Below are 16,274 nucleotides of genomic sequence, written 5' to 3' on the forward strand. Positions count from 1 at the left end.
TGTGGGGACCACCGGCTTCACCAACTCCAGCAGTTGCCTGCCTCTTTTGTTTATGATTATAATGAGGATGTCTCACCTGCCACAGACAGGGCAGCTCCCTGTATTTGTCTATGAACAGGGGGAGGAAATTGTGGTCATTAAAGCCATCCATTTTCTCTGCAAGACAAACCACAAGACAAACCCTAAGGTCAGGACAAACTCTCCTAATCTTGTTACAATATAGGCTTCAATTTAGAAGCAGTATAGGCCCAAGTTTAGATCTTACCTTCGTTATCACGATCGGCGCTTTTGGTGCTCCTTCCTCCATGCGTGCTAATTATAGCAACGAGGAGGAGGAAAGCCCGGAGCCTGAAACGTCACGATCCAGAAGGAGATTTAAGGCCTCAAATATGTCCTTTGGGGAGATGTTGGAGATGGTGGACATCCTGAAAAAGGCCGACTATGATGGAAAGTATGGACCTTACCCCAACCCCAATGTCAGAAAGGCCAAGATAATTGCGAAAGTGGTCAAGAGTCTGCACCGGAAATTCGAGGTACGACGATCGAAAGATCAGCTCAGGAAACGGTGGTCGGGCCTGAAATTACGAGAACATGAGCAGTACAGAAAGATCCGGAGAGTGCTGCAAAAAAGTAAGTAGTTGTCCTGTGTTCCTATTCTTTATGTTTCTTACGTTCGTGCTGCGCCATGTGCTTTTCTTACAAGTGTACATTTTTAAATGGCAAATTTCATGTTCATGGGCACATTATTCGTTCGTATCAAACATTTTTCTTTCAGCCTATAAAACACCATTGTTTAGGCCATATGCATTTGGCCACAATTTTTACCCCTACTTGTCAGAAACTATTTTGGTTATGTAGAATCTATCTATCTATCTAAACTATCTTGGTTATGTAGATGGCTTTGTTACTACAATGAAATGCAAACTAGATTCTGTGTAAGGAGAGGACACTCAGCAGCTGTTTTCACATCTGGACACTGGAGCACTAGTGTGGGACACAAGAACACCATTTTTATTAGGGGGCCACACAGGTGCTCCAGTGTATACTATAGGAGGGGGGCTACATCTGTGAAGCTTGTACCAAACAGGTAAAGTATTGAAGCTTGACAAAGGACACTGAAAATGCTACATTTTGGAACTCTGCCAAAATAGACAATTGTACCCCACTTCCAAGCAATGTTTCCTATTTATAGTTCTGCCATCAAATCACTGTGTGCTAAGCATAGCATTTTTGTTTTACATAGGGGAGAAAAGACTCGGAGGACACCCCTCATCCGAGGAGACCAGAGACCCCCCACCTCTGGAAGAAGGGGAAATACCCCCAACCCAAGAAGTGCAGGAGGAGGAAGAAGACGTGGTGGAACTAGTCATCACAACAGGTGAGTGTCTGCGACCACAGGCTCAGGTAAGAGATGGATGCCGGCATATTTTTGATACCTTTTTTTGGGGGTTTCTCTCTTTTTAGGTGATCGTGATGTTGTGGATCCAGATCCTTTCACATCAGAAAGTGCCCAGATACTGATCGGGGAGATCATGGGGTGTAATTTACAATTGGAAAACCTCAAGAAAAACATCAATGATGTTATTCTAAAAAATAAAAACATCATTGATGTTTTGGGGCGAGTTTAAAACCCCTCCCAATCCCTTTGTTTTTTTGTGTGCTCCAATGTTCAAAATGTTTTAAACATTTTTAGAAAAGCCTAATTTGGAGGATGCACACAGTGTGCCAACATGTGCTTTCCGCCATCACGGGAGATCAATGGACACGTTTTGGGGGTGCAACCCCTTCCTCAATAATAAAGTAGCTGAAAGGAAGGGGTTTCTCCCCCAAAACACGTCCCTTGATCCCCCGTGATGGCAGCTAGCACATGTTGACATTGGGAAATTTGTGTGCATCTTCCAAATTTGGCTTTCCCAGGGGTGACTTCACTCCATCTGAACGCAATATCAAACACAGTTCCTAAATACTCATGTCTGATATTGCCTTCAAGTTCGACCAAATGTGAACTTTGTAAGTTCAAGATTTGTGTCTTTCTTGTTGGTTTTACACATGCCTGTTTTATCTTAAATGGACATTTATCTGTTTTATAATGTTACCCCAAAAATTGTTATACAACAAACATGTTGGTTTGTTAGAAAAACCTTTTCTAAATGCACATGTGATTGTGCAGGTATTAAAGAGATTGTTAAGCAAGAATGTATGGATTATTGTGTCAACGCTAAAACACTTTGTTGGTGATGTAATTGGTGTTTTCTGGGAAAATGGGGGTTATTTCCTAAGGGCAAATCCTCTTTGCACTACAAGTGCAGTTTCAGTGCACTTGTAGTGCAAAGTGTCTTTGCCTTTAGTAAATAACACCCAACAGTGCTTTGTATAAGGTTACACAATCACGCCATTTTCTGGACTCAACACATTTCTGTCAGGGTCAGCTAAAACAAACACAAGCAGTAAATGTCCACAAAGATTTTCTTTTTTTTTGCTTTTTTATTTGATAAAGGTTTCACAAATTTGCTGGCATATTGATGGCCCCCCTACCCGCACAGAACTCCAGGTATCGTAACCGGACATCACGGGCACTCAGGGAGGGCAAGCCAGGATGGCCACTTTCAAGCGCCGTCAGTGTTGTTTCATGTATCATTCCGGCCTCAGGCCCAACTGAGCCAGCATAGTTGGCCGAATGTTTGCGTAAAAAGTTATGGAGAATACAGCACGCCAGGATTATATGATTGAGTTTGTACTCTGCCATATGGATGGGTGTCAGAAATAGGCGGAACCGGCTGGCCAGGATTCCAAATATGTTCTCCACCACTCTTCTGGCTCTGGCCAGCCTGTAATTAAAAACCCTCTGTTCCGGGGTGAGGGTCCTCATAGGGAATGGCCGCATAAGATGGTCCCCCATTGCAAACGCTTCATCAGCAACGAAGACGAATGGGAGTCCTTCCACATTTTCCTCTGGAGGTGGCAAGTCCAAGCTGCCATTCTGGAGACGCCTGTAGAACTCCGTCTGGGCGATGACTCCACCATCGGACATCCAGCCATTCTTCCCCACGTCCACATACAAGAAGTCGTAATTAGCCGACACCACCGCCAACATCACAATACTATTGAATCCCTTATAGTTGAAATAGTATGACCCCGAGTTGGGTGGTGGGACGATGTGGATGTGTTTCCCATCAATTGCCCCTCCGCAGTTAGGAAAGTCCCACCGCTGGGCAAAGTGGGAGGCCACAGTCTGCCATTCCTGTGGCGTGGAAGGAAACTGTTGAGGAAAACAAAAATAAATTAATATTTTTGCACATAAACATGGCAAGCAGATTAGACACAAACATTCTTGGCCAACCTCCAGATAGCATTTATTAAGGGGAATTTAACAACACCAAAGTATAAGGTACACCTATCATATTCCCCCTCCCCCCTCTCATGGGCCATTTCTAACATTATGGGGGATGGGGAAATCTTGGACAGGTAACCCTCTCCACTTCATTGAGAGATGAATGCCTAAATACACAGTATTACTTGGAACAGCCCCTCCTTAGTTACACTATTGGCAGCCCACTGGACAGGTAAGAAGTGTCATAATACAAAGATATAAATACACACTGTACACATTTGAGGACATTTGGACATTCTGCTATTACCTGTCAAGATAATAATAGGATATAAAAACTTTAAACAGTACCATTTGAAAGTATACAGGCAGGCCCTTGCACTACATCCATAAATCTGAGCACAAAAGAGATGGGTATAGTGTGTATGGGTTTGGCAAAGTCAGCATATAGATGATTGAGGATAGATAGAGAATTGGGATCAGCTGACTTAGCAGTTGGGGGGAGGGAGGGTTAATAAAAATGATTTGGGGACACCACAAAAAAAGTCTCTGGCACTCTGCCTGAATTTAAAGCACAAATCACATTTCTAAACATTTTAGGGGGTGTTTGGGGTAAAGCAATACTATGGAGCTGATAAAATACATTGTTAAGTGACTACATGAGGTGAATATAGGGGCAGGAGAACATGCTGGGGAGGTTATTGAAGGCCAATCTGTATGAAGGACTAAAAAATTAATTACATAAAAATCCAGCATGCATGAGGACAAAGGGGACATTCACAGCATATTACAATCATGGTAATTAGGGAATGAGGAAAGAAATACAATATATTATCAATCATTAAATACAAAAAAATATGAGATTAAAGGATAAAAATCTTACCTTCATATACTCCTTCTGCAGGACCTGGATGATGGCAGAACAGGTCTCTGGGATTATGATCCCCAGAGCCTGGGGGGAGATGCCTGTCGAGAACTTCAAGTCCTGCAGACTTCTCCCTGTCGCCAAGTACCGCAGGATAGCGACCAGCCTCTGCTCCGGAGTGATGGCTTGCCTCATGCAGGTATCCTGCCTGCTAATATAAGGGGTCAGCGAAGCCAGCAGACGGTGAAACACGGGGTCCGTCATCCTGAGAAAGTTCCTTAAATCATCAGGATTATTCTCACGGATCTCACGGAGCAAAGGCATATGAGAGAACTGGTCACGCTGAAGCAACCAATTCTTGGTCCATGAACTCCTCCCCACCCTGTTCATGGACTGGACTTGTGTCAAGGTCAGGACCCCAACACCAAGCCCCCGCACAGCACGAACTCTACGAGGAGTACGTATACGCAACATGGCTAGAAAACGGTCGGCTGCTCAGAACGAAGTAACAGAACGCACTGAAGAACAGCAAGGCCTGTGAAGAGCGACCTGAAAAACAGTAACGAATGAACAAGAACACAATGACTACTTAAAGTCACGCGGAACTTGCTTGCACGCACTGAAGAGCAGATACAAACCCACAAGCACAAACTGAACTGCAGAAAACGATCTGAAAGCCACGAGTCTGAAAAAGCGCGAATTGTCTCTCACCAAACTTTTACTAACACGAGATTAGCAAAAGGAGCCCAAAGGGTGCCGCGCTTGGTTCTGAACTGGCCTTTTCTAGTCTTGTCGTACGTGGTTGATGTCACCGCGTTGTTGGCAATCGGAAATTCCGACAACTTTGTGCGACCGTGTGTACGCAAAACAAGTTTGAGCCAACATCCGTCGGAAAAAATCCTAGGATTGTGTTGTCAGAATGTCCGAACAAAGTCCGACCGTGTGTACGGGGCATAACTGTGCATATTCCTGATCATTTAGAAAGGAATTATTCATGACTCTGCTCCAGTTCAGCTGCAATCTGCAGGAAGCATTACACACAGAGCAGAGGGAGGGAGTTTGCACAAAAAAAGTGGCTGGTAAGAATGAGGGTCTTTCTGGAGGCCTTCCAAAGACCCAGTTCTAAAAGGCAAAGGAAATGTTATAAAAGAAAGAATATAGAAAAGAGAACTAAAGGACCTTCTGACTTCAGAATAGTGTCAATTTCTGCTGGATAACATCACTCGTTCACTGAATAATATGACCTGGGGTCTCCTCCTGTGTTAGTCTCCTGCCGAAAGGGGAGAAATGTGACAGACCTAGCCGGGAGAGAGACTTTTGGAGGGGACTGTATGCTAGCCTCTTGCCGATCTATCGGGGGGCCCTTGCATTTGGGGGAACGGCGCTCTTTTGAGCTGTATGCCTGGGGACCCTTGAGGTGGTATTACTGTGGATTCGGGTCCTGGTCCCCCAGGACACACAGACTCTGGGGACACTGGATTTGCCATATTGGAATAGTGGCTGATTCATAATGCTGGGACAGATACTGTTAGGAGATGCTGATGTAAATTCCAGCACCTGTCTGTCTGTTGTCTGCTAAAATGTGTATTGTAAATAAGTCTATAGTATGGGATCTAAGAATCATTAGATCCCCATTGTTGTTTGTGTTAATTAACTCTGCTATTGTGTGAAGAAGAGTCTATGTTGATTGTGATAATGTTGATTGGATTTTCTGAACTACAAGACGGCCAGTCTGGCCTAAAAGTCATGTCTGAGTCATCTAGGCTGTCAAAAGGGATTGGTTAATTAGCTCATGTTAATTAGGTTAATTAGGTTACAGCTGTATTGTTAGAGTAACATGAGCAGGAGGTCTGCACCTCCACTTTTAGTGTATAAAAGCCTGTATTTTGCAATAAAGTGAGAGTCCTGTTTGAACTTACGTACAGTCTGCCTGGTGTTTGTTCTGAGCTATCACAACTTGGTTAGAACGGCACATAGCTGTAGTTCTAATCCCGGAACATTGGATGACCGAACAATCAGATGTTGCGATCTGCAATCTGATTCTACAGCTGCAGAGGAGTGTCGGGAGAGTGGAACCGAGCGAGCAAGGGGCTCGTTACACATGGGTATGCCACGTATGTGTGTAGTATTTGTTGTTTGTAACTGAAGTACGGCCCAGAAACCATAGTGCACATTTTGCGTTCAGAGGGCAATTAATCCAAATTGATGGTCAAAGTGATCACAAGATCAGAGAGCCTGTCCTACTGACTCCTGATCGTCTATTTATGACTAGTAGCTGTCAGTGACCATGTCGTCACAGTGTTGCGGACGCACAACTGAGCTCTTTCCCAACATAAAACAGCAATGCAAATATGTGGCAACACGGAATAAGGCTCACTCTGTGCTGCTACATATATGCATAGGGCCAGTTAGAAGAGGTTTAAAAAAATGATGTTGCAAACTACCCCGTTAAGACCTGCACTGGTTACTTGTTTTAACACATTGAATAATAAGGGGCTATTTTCACCATTCTGGTACAAAAAAAAAAAAAAAAAAAAAAAAGAACCATGATTGGTTCCGTTTTATATGCTGGCCCATTGAAATCAATCAGTATGTATAATCTGAAAACCTCTAGCTCTAAAGCTGCAGCCTGCATTTTGCTTACCTGCAACCCATAAAAACTCATTGGTGGAAATGAAGACTAGCCTTAGACACCTTTCACACCAGTGGACCGATCGAGTCCGCCTGTCAGTTTTTCAGGCGGACCTGATCAGACCATTCTTCTCCATGGAGTGGTGGATAGCTGCGGACATGTGTTCCCCATCCACCCTGTGGATCTGATCGGATAACAGTCGAATGGAAACGGACAGGCAGTCAGCTTCCATCTGACAGATCTATAGAGAACAGCGGGCTGTGCCTGTGTCATCTGCCTGCTCAGTGGGGTTCAGTGAAGAGATTCCCTGCTAAGCAGGCATATCTGCTGGAGGGAATCCAAACCACCACCTTACATGCACAGATTTCTCTTTTTTCAGCCTGCAAAGATATTCTGCTACATTTCCCCATCCACTCTAAAACAGGGTAAATGGAGGAGTCTCTACTGCTGGCTACTGTGTCCAAGCAACCATGAAACCTACAGTTGTTTAAATACTCAAACAGTGACTACAACTGATTGATAGGATGCGGTCACTGTTCATTTGACAGTTTTCTATCAAGCTCCTTCAATTTTTTAGTTAAAGTGTGTCAAGCCAACAGGGTTACCAACCTATTTCAGCTGATTTGAGCCAAATATGGCAAGCTTAACAATGAATACAACCTCTTCCCCGCATGAAGGTTAAAAATGTACCAGTGGTATTTTAGTGTACAGACTGGCTGCTTCAGTGACTCATACTGTTTACATTTTTTTTTTACTTTATTGAGAGTGTACAAATGTACACTCCTTTCAAATCTGCACAGCAATGCAGTGCAATGCGTTGATGTGACCTGTGGTGCCATCAGATGCATTGTGGAAAAATGAAGAATGCATGCTTTTTTTTTTTTTTTTTTTAAAGCTGTAGTGTGAACAGTGTATGTGACCTGAACCAAGAAAGCTAAGCCCAAAAATGCAAGCAGGGAGCATGGTCCCAACCTGCAGATGTACAGCTATGAGAGCAAAGGAAGAGCACTGCTATTTTTCAGCAGGAATTCAAGACAAAATGTACTATTCAGACACAAAGAAGATCTCAAGATGTACCATATAAGATGGCAAATCTTTTCAGGTCCACTCCTCCCTTCGCCTTTGTTTATCTTGGCCCGCTGACCTGCAATTTCCCATCCATGTCAACTGAAACGTGCACGAGTTCATGTGTGCTGATCTGAGGCCTAATTCATTATAAACAACTGAACTAAAAAGTGTAGTTAAAATTTGTCTAAATAAACATATTCATCGTCAAGTGGAATACAAAACATCTCTAAAGAGTCATCAGATATAATTAGACTGTCAGAGATATTGGCAAGGTGGTAACAATTCCCAAGCAGAGTACTCAAAAAAAATCCTATCTATTGTACTAAAGCTGAACATAGATGTATACAATTTTAAATGAAAATTCTAAGTATAGGTCTTAGGAAAATGTGTACGAATATTCTCAGAACAATCGAATGCGTTTGAAAGATTTAATTTGCTTTTAACATTTGATTTTGGAATGAATGGACTTTACCAAATGAAAACCACATATTGAAATTTGATTGAAATTTTCCCTCCTGCTCCATTGCATTTTCTAGTCGCTGCGTGTTTGGCTACCATGCACAGTTGCACCCGATTTTGCACTCTCTGATTTTAATAAATCAACCCCTATGTATTGAATGCAAACTAAACAAAACTTAGGTAATGGTGTGGCACCATGAAGTATCATAAATATTTCTACAGGGTCCCTGAGAAATACCCACTGTTTTTGAATACAAGGCAGACGTGACTCTCCCCTCTGTGCCATAACTGAGCACTCTGCAAATGAGGGGCCAATCTTTAAGTCCAAGTGCTCTCCCAAGGGGGCAGGGATGAGCTTATATAACCCTGTGATAGTGTCAGCAAGGGGAAGGAATGTGGGGAAGGAATGAGTATTTCTACTCTAAAATAAATTTCAATGGACATTTATACAACATACAGAACTCCGGCCTCGCGCACTAGCGATCAGACGGCACATTACTTCTAGGTTTAGAGCACCCCAGACAAGCATCTAAACATCTGACCCCACCGTCCTTTAATTCTCTCACTCTTTCTAAAAACCACAAAACAAATCCTTTGGTGAAAAAAAGGCTGTGAGAGGGCTACTCTGAATTCTGTAAGATGGAAGATTAGAAGTTTATAGAAAAACCTCATTAGCATTACACAAGGAGTGCTGTTGGCCAGCTGGGGTATTTCAGTGTCTTTTATTACTGAAAAGGGATCGTTCCAGCAATGAGGGCCTATTCTGGAATTAAGTGGCGGCCGGGGAGAAAAACTCAGCAGGCGCTGGGGACTTACTGGTTAATGTGGGGGAAATCTAGGAGGTGTTTCATGGTAACAAAGGAGTGGCTAAGGGATTCCGCTGGGCTGATTCTTGCATCTGCGTCAATCATCAACATTTTCTTCAACAGGCCCACAAACTCTCTCCTATCTGCTTTCTTGGCCACCAAGTCACTACCATCCAGATCCATCACCATGTTCACCTAAGAGCAAAAACAAGAGGTTGGAAGAGGACATTAAAATCGGTTCTGCACATTTAAAATAATAAAGAAAAATAAAAAAAAACAAGTGATGACCTACAGACATTCAAGAATCATTATTACAATGTATGGCTCCATTCACACTTGTAGGACTCCAAAAGTCACCACAGCTTTGGAGTGCAACTTTGATGCAACTCTGGATGGTTGCGACTTGGATGTGACTTGTTGTCCCTCTGCAAAGCGAGACCCACGGTTGCAGGTAAAACATTCCGGTACGACTTTCAACTTTTGAGGGTTAACATTGAAGTCTATGGCCCTTAAGTTGCATGAAAGTCGGAACAAAGTAGTGCATGAACAACTTTTAAATAGCACATATATGAATGGTTATCAATGGAAAACATGGGGCACAACTTGTCATGCATCTTTGATGTCCAATGTCGCTTAAGTGTGTAAGGGTGTCAAAGTCATCCCATTCAGTTTATCTCAAGGAAGAAAAAGAAAACAACAAAAAGTAAACTTTAGTTTATTCTCATTTGGTATACATCACCTCCTGGATTGCTGCCAGTTATTTACAATTTACACTTTTATTTTCGGTAGGACACCAGACTTGACACTCCTCTTCACCAGGAAGCCTTTAGGCCTGTCTGTGGCGGAACCAGTACAGCCTTTTTTTTCTTCACCATGTTCCAGTTTAAACTGGTGCCATGACTGCTGTCCTAGGGTGGCTCCTTTCTTGCAGCATCCTATGGAATGTTTACCTTACTGTGCTCAAAAACGCTGAAGGTTACGCCTTTAACATATCTCACAGACCTTTTAAGACTGGCTAAGTTTCCTTGCAGCTCAGAGAAAGGTGGATGAGTCTGCCAGTAAATACACTGGCCTGCATATTCTGGATCAGATTCAGAGCAATTCAGAAGTTGATACTGCTCTAGGGATTTGAGTAGCAGGGCAGCTGAACTGACCATATGATAAGGGTTTATTTAGCAAAAGGCAATGCTCTAAAACACAATAATCCAAAGCCACCAATCAGCCAGCATCTTTCACTCTTTTGAGTGCTGCTTACCGATAAAAGGGGTTCTGATTATTGCCGCAAATTACAGGTTGCTATATGTAATTATTTGGTAAACTTCTTATTTATGAAGTGTGGCAGTCTGGGCAGTCTCAATGTTTTATGTTATGGGGGCACTCATGCAGGCTCGCAGCTGAGCCACACTCTGTGTCCATTGACACATACAGTGCGGCTTCGGCTTGCCCCCTCCTCGCTGGCTGTGATTGACAGCAGCAGGAGCCAATGGTTCCCACTGCTGTGTCTGAGCCAGTGAAAGGGGAGAGAGAGAGCAAGCAGCAATGTTTCTCTCATGCACAGTGCTAGATCGACATAGGACTCAGGCAAGTATAAGTGGGGACTAAAAAGGGGGGGGAGCTGCACACAGAAGGTTTTTTACCTTAATACATAGCATGCATTATGGTGAAAAAAAACTTCTGCCCTTTAGAACCACTTTAACAGACCAAAGGGAGCATAAGAGAATTTTTTTTTTTTTTTTAAATCAAAAATATGTTTATTGAGCCACCAGAGACAAAATACATATCATGCAACCAAGCATTAAAAATGACATAGTATAAATTATAACATCAGAATCAAAAAAATCATTTTGTCCGATTATGCATCATGCAAATTGAAATGATTACAACAGTGGCATCAAATAAAATTTTTTCATTAATGTAGAGAAAAACCATGTTGTGCGAGAGAATCGAAATTCTCCAACCCAACACATCAACCAGATGACCAACTGGCCATCTAACCAAAAACCCTGCTCCTGGTCTGCTCAAGTAGGAACATTTTCATTAAGGCAACATACAAATACACCTACTATCACACCTGTCAATCCGTGTTCTTAAAACCTGTAGTAAGCTATGCATAATTAGTTGTGGGGGTGCCAGTCCAGGGGAGTCCAGCCATGCCTGCCATATGGAGCTAAATTTCCGAGATGCATTTCTATGCTGATATGTTAAGTGTTCCCTGACCAGGATATAATTCACCTGCTCTATCCATTGTTTTTTAGTTGGAACATTTAAGGATAACCAAAATCTAGCTACCATCTTACGAGCCAAATATAACAATCTTGTTACTGCTATATTAATTGGGGGGGGGGGATATATTTCTTCATCTACTGCTCCCAAAATGCATATCAGGGGGTCCAAAGGGACCCTAATTTGGAATACTGAGGAAATTACCTCTGTAATATCACCCCAATAACGATGCAGTTTGGGGCAACGCCACATCAAGTGGATCAATGATCCCTCCTCTCCACAACGTTTAGGACATAGGGAAGAGTCTCTTCTACCCCAACGATATAATTGTATTGGTGTGCGATAAGCCCTATGTAATAAGAATAGATGTGAAAGTCTATGTGATTGTGAGACTGAGGTCACCGGCCCTGTCTGAAGACATATGTCCCACATGTCATCACTCACTTCCCCCAGGTCCGCCACCCAGCCCCGTCTATTTGGCAGCGTTGTAGTATCTTGTAAGGCTAACAATAAATTCGGGTATATATGAGATATTAGGCCCTTTTTTTCCTGCCCGAAGAAAATATCATTTATTAGGGGGTGAGTGGCAAGTGAGAGATCAAGTGTCTGGCCCTGAGCTTGAAGAGTATGCCGTATCTGAAGGTACCGGTAAAATTGATGTCTAGGGAGATTGAATTCTGACTGCAGCTCCATAAAAGATTTTAATATGTTCTGGTTAAATAGTTGAGATATATTAATAATTCCGGCATTCTTCCAAAGTTGGAAACCGTCTAACTTATATCTTTCTGTTAAATTCGGATTATCCCATAGAGGAGTTTCTGCTAAAAAACCCAGAATTTTCAGACTAGATTTGACCGTAGACCATAATTTTTTCAGAAGAATGACAGTGGGCGCTGTTTGTGGCAGATGTGGTAATCCCGCCTCCAAATTCGCCAGTACTGATGAATTTAGTGTTCCAGTTCGCAGCATGCTTTCGACCGAATCAGAGTCGCCCAACAACCCCATACCGCTTAATTGTTGTAGTTGGGAGGCATGGAAATATAGTTTAGGGTTAGGGACTGCAGCTCCTCCCCGATCTTTACCATACTGCAAAGTGGAAAGACTTATTCTAGCAATTTTTTTTCTCCATATCAGAGATCTAAACAGTGTTTCAATACGATTGAACCATCTGCGGGGTATCCATTGTGGAGAATTGTGCATGATGTACAATAGTTGGGGTCCCCAGACCATTTTGATTAGATTTATTCTACCAATTACTGATAATGGGAGTTTACACCAAGTATTACACGTCGTTTGAAGTCTTTTAAAAAGGGGTAATAGGTTGTCCTCTAAGTATTTTTTTGGATCAACCGATATTTGCACTCCTAAATATTTAAATGAGGAGACTACTTTAAGAGATTGGGCACTAGCCGGTAGGATAATTGTTGGCTCACCAACCGGAAGAATAACCGATTTACTCCAATTAATGGAAAATCCTGATAAGGAACCAAACCGCTGTATTATCTGCATCACATTCGTGAGAGAAGCATCCACATCCCCCAGGTAGAGCAAAGTGTCGTCCGCGTAAAGGGAGATCTTATCGGACACTGGTCCCCTGACAAAACCCACAATGGACTGTGAGGATCTTATCATGGCCGCTAGTGGTTCAAGGGCTAACGCAAATGACAGGGGCGAAAGTGGACACCCCTGTCTCGTGCCCCTGAAAAGGGGGAACGAATCTGAAAGATCACCATTCACGCGGATCCTAGCCGTGGGAGCTGAATACAGCAGCTTGACCCATTTAATGAAATTATCTCCTAGGTCGAAACGCTTCAGAATTTCCCATAAATAAGGTCATTCAACACTATCAAAAGCCTTAGCGGCATCTAACGATAGAATTGCTCTCTTGCCTGGATTATCAACAGGAATCTGAAGGTTAAGAAAGAGTCGTCTAATGTTAAGGGCAGTAGATCTCGATGGGATAAACCCTGATTGGTCTCTATGGACCACCTTATGAATAACTTTAGCTAATCTAGTGGCCAAAACCCTTGCTAGAAGTTTTACATCAGTTGTTAACAGCGATATGGGTCTATAAGAGTCTGGAGAGTAGGCCTCTTTACCAGGTTTAAGAAAGAGGACAATAATCCTTCATGGATTGTGGCAGCCTTCCTAGTTTTTTAGCATCTTCAAATACCTCCTTCAAATGTAACAGTAGCCTTTCAGAATAGCGCTTGTACACCTCCGCCGGCAAGCCATCCGAACCTGGAGACTTGCCCGTAGAGGTAAGCGCCAGTGCCTCCAACAACTCCTTAGCGACAAGAGGAGCATTCAACTGCTCTACATCCTGAGTCGGGAGCTGTGGTATTTGGCATTGATCTAATTAATTGATCGAATTAATTTCTGTCAGAGTGGGTGTGACCTTAGAGGAATACACATCAGCATAGAAATCCCTAAACGTGGATAATATATCTGCGTGAGAGGTAACCAATGTCCCTGAGGGACTAGTAATGGCCTCTATGTGGGATGAGCCTCTTTGTGATCTTATCATCATAGCAAGCATATGGCCTGTGGATTCTCCCTCCTTAAAGTATTTCTGTTGAAGGAAAAACCTTTTCTTTTCGGCTTCAGTTAGTACCATATGCTTGGCCATGTGTTGAGCCTCAAGAAAAGTTTTCTCGGTGGTTTCTGAGGAAGAGTCGACAAAGGCCGACTCAGCCCTCTTCACCTCGTTCAGAACAGACTGCTCCCAAATCTTGGTCTCGGTCTTGATGGTATTGACATATTTAATGAATTGCCCTCTTAAGAATGCTTTTAATGTGTCCCAAAAGACACCAGGGCTAGATGTAGGTTTGTTAAACCGAATAAATGTTGCCAAGTTGTCTTGAATAGAGTCAGGAGTAGGGAATAGTGACAACCAGAACGGGTTAAGTTTCCAGCAACCCCTTCTGACAATGCCAGAAGTAGGGATCGCAATGCATAAGGGAGAGTGATCAGATATAGTTCTTGCTTCATAGCTCGTAGAAGTTATTAACGGTAACATCGTATCACTGCCAAGACCGAGATCAATTCTAGAGAGACCATAAGAGAAATTTTATGTTTAAAGTTTACATACACTATAAAGTGTCTATTTATGTGCTAATCTATTTATAGCACCAACCCCCACACAAATTTCAGGTTGGTTGTATGAGAACTTGTCAGAAGTTATCACACTGATAACAGAAGAACAGAGCAGCAGAAAGACAAGGGACGTAGGGCTTTGGAGAGAGATAAGAAAACACTACAGATATATGTGCTTTGGTCAAATTTCATGAATCAGGTTTACATCCATTTTAACACCAGGAACAAAGAAAAAAACCATACAGGAGCACATGATTCTGTATCTTCAAAAAGATCTGATTAAACCAAGTTTTATGAAATGCAAGGGATCATTTTGCCCAAAAGTGATGGTCTGATAGGAAGTTGGGAGATATTTCTCCAATGGGAGAGCACAAACATCACCTGACACAGAGAAGGAAAAAAGTATTTGATCCCCTGCTGATTTTGTATGTTTGTCCACTGACAAAGAAATGATCAGTCTATAATTTTAATGGTAGTTTTTTTTTTAACAGTGAAAGACAGAACAAAAATATCCAGAAAAATAAATTTAAAAAAAATTATAAATTGATTTGCATTTTAATGAATGAAAGAAATATTTGATCCCCTATCAATCAGCAAGATTTCTGGCTCCCAGGTGTCTTCTATACAAGTAACGAGCTGAGATTAGGAGCACTCTGGTGTGATTATTCGCAAATGGAAGAAACACAAAATAATTGTCAATCTCTCTCGGTCTGGGGCTCCATGCAAGTTCTCACCTCGTAGAGTTTCAATGATCATGAAAATGGTGAGGAATCAGCCCAGAACATGGGAGAATCTTGTCAATGATATCAGGGCAGCTGGGACCATAGTCACCAAGAAAACAATTCGTAATACACTACGCCGTGAAAGACTGAAATCCTGCAGCGCATGCAAGATCCCCCTGCTCAAGGAAGCACATGTACAGACCCGTCTTAAGTTTACTAATGAACATCTGAATGATTCAGAGGAGAACTGGGTGAAAGTGTTGTTGTCAGATGAGACCAAAATCGAGCTCTTTGGCATCAACTCGCCGTGTTTGGAGGAGGAGGAATGCTGCCTATGACTCCAAGAACACCATCCCCACCGTCAAACATGGAGGTGGAAACATTATGCTTTAGGGGTGTTTTTCGGCTAAAGGGACAGGACAACTTCACTTCACCGCATCAAAGGGATGATGGACGGGGCCATATACCGTCAAATCTTGGGCGAGAAACTCCTTCCCCCATCCAGGGCATTGAAAATGGGTCGTGGAGGCGTATTCCAGAATAACAATGACCCAAAATACATGGCAAGGCAAAAAAGGAGTGGCTCAAGAAGAAGCACATTAAGGTCCTGTAGTGGCCTAGCCAGACCTTATCCCCATAGAAAATATGTATAGGGAGGTGAAGGTTCGAGTTACCACACGTCAGCCTTGAAACCTTAATGACTTTGAGAGGATCTGCAATTAGGAGAGGGACAAAATCCTTCCTGAGATGTATGCAAACCTGGTGGCCAACTACAAGAAACGTCTGACCTCTGTGATTGCCAACAAGGGTTTTGCCATCAAGTACGAAGTCATGTTTTGCGATGGAGTCAAATACATATTTCACTCATTATAATGCAAATCACTTTATAACTTTTTGAAATGTGTTTTTCTGGATTTTTTGGTGGTTGTTCTGTCTCTCACTGTTAAAATTAACCTACCATTAAAACTATAGACTGATCATTTCTTTGTTAGTGGGCAAACATACAAAATCAGCAGGAGATCAAATACTTCTTTTGCAACATATTTGAATATAGGTTTACTGCTAAGCTATAATG

General features: G+C 42.5%; 1 protein-coding gene across 1 annotated transcript in view; it reads right to left on the bottom strand.

Moving 5' to 3' along the window:
* Positions 1–14,400, bottom strand: part of LOC141106700 (uncharacterized) — a 28,289-nt gene extending 13,889 nt beyond the window's left edge. Inside the window, exons 1-3 of the mRNA XM_073597638.1 lie at positions 13,996–14,400; positions 9,169–9,353; positions 7,181–7,302 (exon numbers count right to left, since the gene is read on the bottom strand). Coding sequence (XP_073453739.1) covers positions 7,181–7,302; positions 9,169–9,353; positions 13,996–14,400 — 712 coding nt within the window. The remainder of the gene's footprint in view (positions 1–7,180; positions 7,303–9,168; positions 9,354–13,995) is intronic.
* Positions 14,401–16,274: the final 1,874 nt, after the last annotated feature.

Source organism: Aquarana catesbeiana, linkage group LG08 (genome assembly GCF_042186555.1).
Source record: "Aquarana catesbeiana isolate 2022-GZ linkage group LG08, ASM4218655v1, whole genome shotgun sequence".
Classification (NCBI taxonomy): domain Eukaryota; kingdom Metazoa; phylum Chordata; class Amphibia; order Anura; family Ranidae; genus Aquarana; species Aquarana catesbeiana.